Source organism: Pelodiscus sinensis, chromosome 27, assembly GCF_052426305.1.
Source record: "Pelodiscus sinensis isolate ZL-2025 chromosome 27, ASM5242630v1, whole genome shotgun sequence".
Classification (NCBI taxonomy): domain Eukaryota; kingdom Metazoa; phylum Chordata; order Testudines; family Trionychidae; genus Pelodiscus; species Pelodiscus sinensis.
The window spans coordinates 17,756,746-17,766,738 of NC_143078.1; the positions used below are offsets into that span (position 1 = coordinate 17,756,746).

The 9,993-nt window shown below is 55.6% G+C and overlaps 1 protein-coding gene across 3 annotated transcripts; it reads right to left on the reverse strand.

Annotated features, from left to right (window-relative positions):
* Window positions 1–1,132: 1,132 nt before the first annotated feature.
* On the reverse strand, window positions 1,133–9,383 carry CDKN1A (cyclin dependent kinase inhibitor 1A). Of its 3 annotated transcripts, XM_075910568.2 has the most exons (4): window positions 8,140–8,261; window positions 4,509–4,662; window positions 3,340–3,768; window positions 1,133–2,758 (listed from the first exon to the last, which is right to left on the reverse strand). In XM_075910568.2, the coding sequence occupies exons 2-4, from the start codon at window positions 4,558–4,560 to the stop codon at window positions 2,709–2,711; spliced, it is 531 nt and encodes a 176-aa protein (XP_075766683.1). In that variant the 5' UTR covers window positions 4,561–4,662; window positions 8,140–8,261; the 3' UTR covers window positions 1,133–2,708. The 3 variants fall into 3 exon arrangements, with proteins under 3 accessions (XP_075766683.1, XP_006125354.1, XP_089629680.1); XM_006125292.5 differs by lacking the exons at window positions 4,509–4,662; window positions 8,140–8,261 and adding an exon at window positions 9,296–9,383; XM_089773554.1 differs by lacking the exon at window positions 4,509–4,662 and having other exon boundaries at window positions 8,137–8,335.
* Between the last annotated feature and the right edge of the window lie 610 nt (window positions 9,384–9,993).

Sequence of the window (9,993 nt, forward strand, 5' to 3'; positions counted from 1 at the left end):
CACTAGCCAGCTGGCCGGCAGAGAGGAGGCTCCAGTCAGCAGCAACAGTGGGTGGAGGAGGAGCAGGTGAGCAGAGGGATGACGGGGAGAGGAGGGGACTAAATTGGTACCCCCCTAGTGTGGCGCACAGGGGCAACTGCCCTCCCTACACCACTAATAATGACATGCCCCACACTGCCTCAGGCCACATGTACGCCCACAAAGGCAGCCAACCCAGCTTATGTCTAGGCACAGGCACCCTGTGCATGTCTCCACATTGCTCTGGAGGGTGCAGCTCCTCCCCAAGGGCATGTATGGATTGTGTGGTGGGGGGGCGGCTGCAGAAAGCCTGGAGCAGGCACCAGGGCTACGCAGTAGCCATAGAGCTGCATTAGCCTTGACTTGACCCCTCTCGAGGAGGCGGTGGCCAGCATCATGGGGGAGTGACATTAGCAGGATGGCATGTAAGGGTAGACACCTCCAGTTATTGCAGTCTAGGCTGCCCCGCATTGTCCCACTGCTGTTGCGTAAGCCAGGCCTGTGTGTCAGAGCACCTCCCACTGCTTACTGCATTTATCCTCCAGGCCCTGTGCTTGGTCTGGGCCAGAGAGCTCCAGTCACACCATCCATAGCACAGAACAGAACCCGTCCCCTGGGTACCAGGTCGCCCCTGAATTGACCTTCCTGGAAACGGTAAGGGACCCGCTGCATTAGCAGCAGCAGCCTTGGGCAGCACTGAGCAGCCCCTGCTCCAGCGGCCGTATTGTGAACTCACTTCATCCCCGCAGGCCGTTTGTTATTTCAAAAGACTCTCCTGCTGGAGGGCTCCTTTCTCCTACTCCTGTAACCCTCATTGCATGGGGGGAGGAGGAGGGCTGGATTTCAAGGAAGTGCTGTGTGGACACTCCCTGTTTCAAAATAAGCTACGCAATTGACACAGCTCAATTTGTGTAGCTTGTTTTGAGTTAAGCCGTGCTGCGTAGACACACCCTAAAGGGTCTGGGGCTCTGGCCGCTGTTCCTTTGTATGGCCAGGCCCTGGGGCAGCAGCTGCCTTCTCCTCCTGCAGGCTTGATTAATAGCGAATTTATTCAGAAGTTACACCCACCATTCACCACAGGCAAAGAATGAAAGACAACAGGTGACAAGCCAACTTCATTTGTGCACAATGTTTACTCATCAAACTCACATTTGAGCTTGATTTCTCCACAAAATGCAGCAGCCTCTTAGAGACAAGTGTTAGCGCTTAGTGTGCTGGGTTTCCCCCCAAACGCAAAGTGCTGCCAGGAAGGGGTTTGTGCTCAAGTCCATCCCCTGGCCAGGAGCTGCCCGCTGCAGGGTTAGAATCCAATGCCAGTTGCAGAGGGGATGAACCTAGCACTGAGAAAGTGCCTGAGAACTGCTGATTGTGTGCTAGATCATCTAACAGCGAGATCACAGCCGGTCAGGGCAGAGCCTGGCCCCAAGCCTCTAACATCACAACATGCAGTGAGTCTCCTTAGAGAGCTAGCTTTGCCACGGCTGTGCCATGGGGGGGGGACCAGCAGCTCACCCCTCCTTGTGGAGGGGCTCGTGGGAAGGGAATTCTCACAGGAGGGAGCGAGCAGTGCATTGAAGAGCAGGGGGCCTAGTGGCAAGGCAAGGCATTCTGCTCTGATGCGAGTGCTGGAATCAGACAGAGAAGCATTTCACCATGAGCACAGCCAGCTGGCCGTGTATCTGGTTACGTTCAGGGTGCATCCGGTGTGGAGCTGGGCGGACTGACATTAGCAGGGATGTCTAACCCTCCACGGCCCCTCCCCTCCGCCCCCCTGTACTTCCAGGGAACCACTCACCCACTGGAGCTGATGCCTGTCCTCCAGCCAGCAAGCAAAGGGCTAAGTTTAAATGTCAAGTAGCCCTGCAGCCAAGGCTGCTGGTGTTATGGGTAATACACATCTCCTTTCCCTCCCCCACCATCCCAATTCCTTTCCCAGCAACAGAGAGCCTTTGACCAGTGCAGGCCCCTGCACTCACTGCTTCCTCCTGGCCCCAGGAGCAAGGCTTGGGAAGGACATGCACATAAGCAACCCCAGGATGTGAGGATCAGTTGCCCTGGGCCAGAGCCTTGCTGGAGAACTAGGCTATTGTACATCAGACTTCAGTGGGGGTATAATACAGCAGCTTAGGGGTTAGGCCTCTCCTTCACCCACCACATTTACCCTAGGGCCTTGAGGGGGAAGGTGGAGCAGCTCGGGGGGCAGGGGGGAGGGGTTGAGACTTGCTCCTGTAGTTCCTACCCCCCCCCCCCCACTGTTGCCAAGCATTGCCCAGCAGCCTCAGTTTCCAGCATCTATCCCCCTTCTCCTAGGCCTGCAGAAGGAGGTAATGAAATAGCCCTTCTCCGCTTTCAACAGCAGCTTTACAATACACATTGCACGCAGGTGGGTCGCTAGACTCTTAGACCTAGTTATAAATAAGACTCTACATGCTACATCACAGCATAGGAGACAGCTGCAGGGAGCAGCTTGTACAGTACAGTGCAGGAGCAGGCTTGGAACTAAGTCCCAAGAGAAGTCTTCCTGCAGCCATGTCCTGACACAGGCTTTATTCAGTCCCTAAGGCATCCTTGCCCTGAGGGCGACAGAGGCTGCCTTCCTGGAGAGCTGCAGAGGGCCAGTGGTTGGAGACTCAGCCTGAAGACTGTGCCTTAACCAAGACACACATGGAGGCAGAACCTGTGCTGTTGCATCATGGATTTGGTTTGCCAGGGACCATCCTCCGCTTCAAACTGTAGAAATCTGGAGGGAGAGAGGAAGGAAATGCCTGAGATTGCTTAGGGAGTGTGAACGAGCCCTTCCGACAAACCATGGCCGGAGGAGCTGTATGAGCAACAGGCATCTGTATTGGCAAGATTAAGGATTGGCTAGCGACTAAAGGCTCATCTGGGCAGGGCTTTCACAAGTCCCATTTGGCTGAGAGGCAGTGGGATGCTGGTTTGAATTATCTGCTCCAGTCATGTGAGGACCTGACCAATCCGATTTGGATCCCAGCTTGGCCAGCCACCCCATATGAAATCATTCCGATTTTTCCCCAGCTGTAACAAGCAGAGAACACTGGCCTCTTCCCCCCACCCTCAAGCTCTTCAGGGTAGAGAGACTGCCTCTTCGACACCAGCAGCTCTTAACACCTGCTACAGCGGGATCCCCTCTCAGCTGGAGCCGCCAGGCAGTGCTGCAGCATGAACAGGAAAGCAGACAAGCACCAGCACTTGCAGTGACAATGTCCCAGGCCACCCCAGATACCACTGGGCTGGTCACGGACATTCAGGACTCTTGGTCTGGTACTACGGGGGTACTTGGACAAGCACGTATGTCCTTACCTTTTATGCTGGTCTGCTTTCGTTTCACGCATCGTGCGGAGCTGGCCAGGTGGGACCCAGACCCCAGCTGCCCTGCTTCCTTTGAGAGGGCCACATTAAGGTCTCTTGTGGAAATCCTAAGTGCTGGAGAGCTCTGGTGGTTCTCCCCATCGCTACCTTTCGCATAGCTCAGGAGGGCTTGGGAAGGCAGGCAAACAGGAGACACGTCAGGAGAGAGGACTCTCTCCCACTTGAATTCACCTTCCAGGGGCGTTTCCATCTCAAAGTCAAAATTCCATCTGTGCTGGGCTTCTTCCAGGTGTCTTCTCATCAAGTCCTGGAAGTCATTCTGGAGCTGTTCATGATCCACTGGGCCAAAGAGGTTTCGGCAGAGCTTCCTGCTGCAGGGGGTCTGCCGGATGGTGCTCTGTGACAGAGGCATATTTCCAACTGTAAGGGAAATGAGCATCACATGGTTATTGAGCTGCAGTGCAACCGATCAGTAGTTAGCTTACTAAGTGAATTAGCCATCAGAGGTCCATGGCATCTTCTGGGACCACCCCGGCATGCAGCTCTGAGCAGTCACCGACTATATGCACGGCACTGTGATTCATCCAAGGAGTATGTACTCGTCTCCCTCTAGTGGTAGTCTGCCTGAGACTGCCACTGCTTCCCAGCTACAGGACTTAATCTTTGAGTGTAAGTGCTCAAAGTCCTAGGTTCAAACCCTACGGTCCAATAAGAGGTGTTGCCTGACAGCTTGTCTCTAATATTCTGGGACTGGCATGCCTCCACCAGGGCCTAAGTGGGTTCAGTTAACCCAACACTAACTTTTACATCTCCCATCTGGTTTTCTCCTGGGAAGGAGGCTGAAGGTGGAATGGAGCTATGCAAGTATGCTGTTTAGTCAGCCATTCACACTTTCCCGCTGGTGAAGGAGTATTTCAAACCCAAGGAAGGGGCTAGAAAAGTTGTTTGGAAGCATGGCGCACTTGACTGAGCAAACAGCATAATGCTAAGCCACTCACTAACCAGACCTCCTTATTTAACCTTAAAAAAACCCTCAATGTCAACTTGGAGGGCATCAGAATTGACCTGAATTCAAATTGTAAGTTTGTATGAGACCAAGCCATGCATGAGCAGATGACAAAACCAACTGGAAGTGAAGTGGATTCCTTAAATCCGAGTACCAGAATATAGCAGCAAGAAACTGTGTGCTGAACAAGCTGCAAGCGTGTCCATTTTGGTAATGCCCTTGATCAAGCTGTTGGATAGCAACTGCCCACATCCACAGCCACTTCATCCTGGCTTCGTGGATGGAGGCAAGGAGAAGTCATGTTTGGTCTAGGAACAAGAAATACATTCAAGGTAAATTGTGAAGAAAGTTGCCAATTGTCCACAAAAAAAGTCCCCAAAGGATCCTAATCCCCCTCCCTCCTGTGATGTGGGCATGCAGGAAAGAAAAGAATGTTAGAAAAGAATCCCTTTGCAGCTGGTCGTTACATAGCAGACCGGTTTAAAAGGGCAAGGTGCGATACCATTCATCCACATTCTTATTTGATGGCCTGTGGCCATCAACTGGGACTCATCTGTCCAGTTTGTCTCTGCTCATACTTAATCGGGGAATTGATCCCCATGTGTAAAAGGGGGATAAGTTCCCTCACCTTGTGTCTTTCTATTTAGGCTACACACTATTTGGAGCAGGCCAGGACCGTCTTACTATGTACAGAACATTTGGCCTTGATCTGCCTAGAGACCATTCTTCTACTCCCATATAGCCTGATGGAAAGGTATGTGGCAGACCTGCAGCTTCTCCTGACTGCAACAGGAACAGGAACAGAGCTCAGCATATGAAGTCCAGCCCACAATGAACACAGCAGGGCAGTCACAACAAGCCCATGAGCAGAAAGCTAGCACCATGTTATTAGCAGTAGAACTAGGCAGTTACAGCCAAAGCTCTCTGCCCTGAAAAGTTGTTTTTTAAATGCAGACCAAATCAACCAAAATAGCTCAGGAATTTTACATGCTTAGCTTGAAAAGAGATTTTCATGAGCTAAAGAGTTTGAGGGTTACTTTATGGCTATAAAGTAAAACCCCCAAAATGGTTTGGGTTGAACCGGGTTTCATTCCACACAGAATTCATTGTATTCCAGTAACAGAGTTAACTCTCACCACTGTAATAAGCAGCGAATAGTTTGTTCAGCTCTGCCCTCACACAGTCTGACAATGTAGCCTTGTGCTATTCATCTGGAAGAGATTTTCGCACTAAGTGGCATTTGGCTTCTATATATCTTGAACCTTAACTTTTAATAGTCTCACTGTCTATAATATTCTATTGATCCCACTTTGTTTCTGCCTTTTCACCCAGAGAGGAAGAGGCCAAGAGATAAAAATAGAAATCAGCCCTCATGTCGCCTGACAGTTCACACCCTTGTAAACAATTCAGTGGAATGACATCACTGCCAGCAGTCAAGTTCCAGCATGTCCAAACAAGCCCTGGCAGGTAACAAGTTTCAACTTGTTCATGCATCTAAAAGCAAACACTCACACCCATTAGAATGCAGAAGGCCCTCTCCTGAGAGATACTGAGTGCTCTTAATGTCTCCCACTGACTTAGACTTAAATCAGTGTCTAAGGCCTGCTCTATTCTAGGAACCGGGGTTCATATAACTGCATCAGTCAGGGACCTGAAAAATCCACACCCCTGGGCAGTGCTGTAAAGCAGACCTTAGTCACCATATAGACCAGTGGTCCCCAATCTTTCGTGGCTGCCGGTTGCCCAGGGGCGGGGCCGCTCACGTGCCAGGCATCTGGGGGTGGGGCCACGCATGTGCCGCGCTCCCGGGGGTGGGGCTGCCCACGCATCCTGTGCCGGCACTGCGCACGTGCCACGCGCCGGGCCAGCACAGATATTTCGGCAGGTGCACATAAATGCCCCACCAGGCACCATGGCTCCTGCAGGTACTGCGTTGGAGACCACTGATCTAGACAATGCTGGGTCAATGGGAGAATTCTTCCACCAGCTGGACTACAGCCTCTTTGGGAGGACCCCTCCCATCATACCTACCTAGACTGAAGTAGTTTAATATAATTTAATAATGGAGATTGTTTATCTCCTAGAACTGGAAGGGACCTTGAAAGGTCATTGAGTCCAATCCCCTGCCTTCTCAACAGAACCAAGTACCATCCCTGATGAATTTTTGCCCCAAATGGCCTCTGCAAGGATTGAACTCACAACCCTGGGTTTAGCAGGCCAATGCTCAAACCACTGAGCTATCCTTGTAGCATTAAGCAGCTCAGCCCCTTGCAGGCATAGCAAGGCCCCAAACTGCACCACCTCACATTAGTCGGGAGTGTAGGCTGAAGCATTACGCTTAGTCAGATGACACTGGGGTGGGGTGGGGTGGGGTGGGGTGGGGTGGAGGGTTGTGGTTGAGGACTTTAAGAAGCATCAAAGTCATTTTCCTTTCCTTTCATACACTGAAGTTTTCTTGGAAGTCCTGTTACATTCTGCTAGTGGTTCCCAATTCTGCTAGTGGTTCCCAAACTTTTTGATTTTTTGAGAAACCCTCATGCCCCACTCCCCCCAAAATAGCAGCAAAACTTGGGGTGGGATTGCGGGTGGTGGTGGTTGGGTCACCTCTTGCCCCACCCTGGGATTTCCTCACACCCCCACCAGCAGGGCACACCCCTGAGTTTGGGAACCCATGTAAGAGTCCTGCAGACTTGAACAAGTAGCAGATACAGCGTAAGGTTTGTGATCACCAGGGTGGTGCTTACCTAGCTGGGCTGGCAAGTGAAACAGCTTGTCACTGACTCTGCGCACCCTGACTGCTCTAACATGAGTCATCACTCCCCTAAGCCCATTTCCCACAGGTGGCTGGATACCAGTTGCAAAGGGATGGAATCAGTCACACGCCAAGTGCGGAGAGCTTGCTGCCTGGGCAAGTCTCCCTGCTGCCTCATTTGCCCCACAGGCCGAGCGGTGTGCGCGAGGAGCATAGGGGGCGATTTTGCTCCAGTACTGTTTGGGATTCTTTGAGGAACACACTGTGTTCCAGCTTCACTTCGGGATCTTCCACCCCTGGAGCCTGTTCCTAGCTCAGGAACCTGCTCCTGGTGAAGCTGGGCATCTTTACCAGTCCCTTGAGTGGATCACAGCATGATCTGGTTCAAGAGGCAGCTGGAGACTATGGCAAGAGAAAGGGACAGCAGGACTTCCACAGAGACTGGCTGGAGCTCAGTGCTCTCCATACACCCAAGTCAGGGAAGGAAGTCACAAGGGACAGGTTTTAAAGTTCAGCCTTCTGCGGCCATGTACTGCAGGTCTCCAGAGCACGCTGCCAGGCATTGCAGTTTCTAGGCGAGGGAGGGAGGAAGTGGCTGGGGTCACTCGGCTGGACTGTCAGGCAGCGCAGCCTAGCAGGCAGTTGGAGCACTAGGAACTAGCCGGGTAAGCAATGAGCGGGGGCGGCGCAGGCATTTCAGTGCCCCACGTCCCCCACCAGGGGGTGTTTATCGCCCAGGACACTCCAGCCCGACAGAGGAGCCGGGATGCCCGTTCTCGTTCACACCAGAGGCAGGGGCTAGAGGAGTCACTCCGGACGCAGGGGGAAGCCACCCCGTGCGCCCAGCGACCCCTCCCGGGACATGCCGATGCCACACGCTTTCCCTGCCGAGAGGAGCCCGCTTGCATCATCTGGAGCAGCCTAGGCGCGGAGCCACTGCGCGTTTACACCTTCCAGCCCACCCTTCACGGATCCGGTCCCGCCCCTGGCTGCCAGCCCCCCCGCCCTGTCACCGCGGCCTCTCCCGAGCTACCTGCGGCAACTGCCCCCGGGGCTGTGCCTCGCCGGGGGCCCGCCACTGCCGCGGGGGGGGGGGGGGTCCAGCAGTCAGCCCCGCATGAGCTCGGACCGGCACCGGGATCACGGCTCCTCCTGGTTGGCTGTGCCCGGCGCTTCGGGGAAGCCCAGCCCGGGGCGCGCCTGGCAGTGACTCCGGAGCCCTCGCAGCAGGGCCGGGCTCTTACCTCATAGCGAGTGTGACTAACGCCCCCCCCCCCCGCGGGGCATGCCCGGGCACCGCCCGCCCTGCCGGCCGCAGCGCCCCGCTCGGAGCCCCGACGCGCCCCAGCGCTCCCTGCAGACCCCAGCGGCGTTGCCTCGCCAGCGCTGGCCCTGCTCGTGCCGGCGGGGGGCGCCCCAGTCCCAGCCCTCGGGGCGGCGGCAGCCCAAACCCTGCAATAGGTTCCCGGCGCCGGATCAGGGTAGCGCCGGGATCTTCGCTCTCGCAGCCCCCGAGCGGGGGGGCCGGTCCCGGCAGGCTCCCCAGCCAGCGAAACCGAGAGCGCCAGAGCAGAGGGACTGGGAGAAATCCCCGGCCGCGCCCCGGGAAGTGCCGGGTGACCCCTCGGAGAGGGGCCGCGCTTAGCCTCAAGCGCCCCAGGGTGGGATCCCCGTTAGGTGTCGGGAAGGGGGTGAGAGCGGTACCCCGCTCCGGTGTCTGGGGGCCAAAGAGCTGGAAAGACCCCTCCGCTCAACGGCGCGCCCCGGAAGAGCGAGGGTCGCTGATGGTGCGCGGAGCAGCCTTGCGGCGGGGAAGGGGACGGATTAACGGGGACAAAGACAGGATCCCCCCCCGCCGGATTAACGGGGACAAAGACAGGATCCCCCCCTGCCCTCTCACCTCGCCGGATTAACGGGGACAAAGACAGGATCCCCCCCCTGCCCTCTCACCTCGCCGGATTAACGGGGACAAAGACAGGATCCCCCCCTGCCCTCTCACCTCGCCGGATTAACGGGGACAAAGACAGGATCCCCCTGCCCTCTCACCTCGCCGGATTAACGGGGACAAAGACAGGATCCCCCCCGCCCTCTCACCTGGCCGGATTAACGGGGACAAAGACAGGATCCCCCCCGCCCTCTCACCTGGCCGGATTAACGGGGACAAAGACAGGATCCCCCCGCCCTCTCACCTCGCCGCAGTCTCCCCGCCCTGCGCCTCTCCAAGCCGCTGCGCTCTGCGCGCTGCGCCCTGCCAGCCTCCAGATAAGCAGGCACAGGGCTCCTCCCCCGTTCTCCCCACCTGCTCGCACAGCTGATTTCCCCCGCCCCCCGCAGCCAGTCCCAGGCGCTGCGACCAGCTCGGTAGCCCGGACTGGGGGCTCTGGTGATATGTGGCAGCCTGCGCTGCTGGGGGCTGAGCTAACCCCACGGCCCGGCCGCTGAGTACCACAGCTTGGATCAGCTGCCAGGAGGCGCCAGTGCAGCCGCTGCACTAGCTGAGAATCTCGGTCCCACGGCCAGCTCCCGGAACCAGCCAGTGTATCTGCGCCCCGACCCTTCCAGTCACCAGGATCGAAGTGGCTGCGGAGGAGCAGGTGAGGTCTCTCCTAATGTTACCGGCTTGGCACATCTGGCTAGAGGGTGGCTAGCCCGGTCCTGGATGAACTGTTAATGTTCAGATCTAGGCTTCATAGCTCACTGGTAGGAACTTCAGGGCATTTGCTCCTAGCTACTAGTATTGCCAGGGCCCTCCTTAGGGTTCATGGGGCCCTACGGTGTAATTACACTGGTGCCCCGGTGCCCCACGGGGTGAGTCTTTTATAATATTCAGCTACACACTAATGAAATATGATAAAGCAAATTTTAAACCCAGGTCCTGTGTACATTA

Bases quoted from the DNA above. Each gene is read 5' to 3' on its own strand.
- CDKN1A (XM_075910568.2), bottom strand. From the start codon at position 4,560: ATGGACACGCTTGCAGCTTGTTCAGCACACAGTTTCTTGCTGCTATAT. The intron at 3,769-4,508 runs GTACTCGGATTT...TTTCCCTTACAG, and splicing joins TTTCTTGCTGCTATATTCTG to TTGGAAATATGCCTCTGTCA. The intron at 2,759-3,339 runs GTAAGGACATAC...CTCTCCCTCCAG, and splicing joins AAAGCAGACCAGCATAAAAG to ATTTCTACAGTTTGAAGCGG.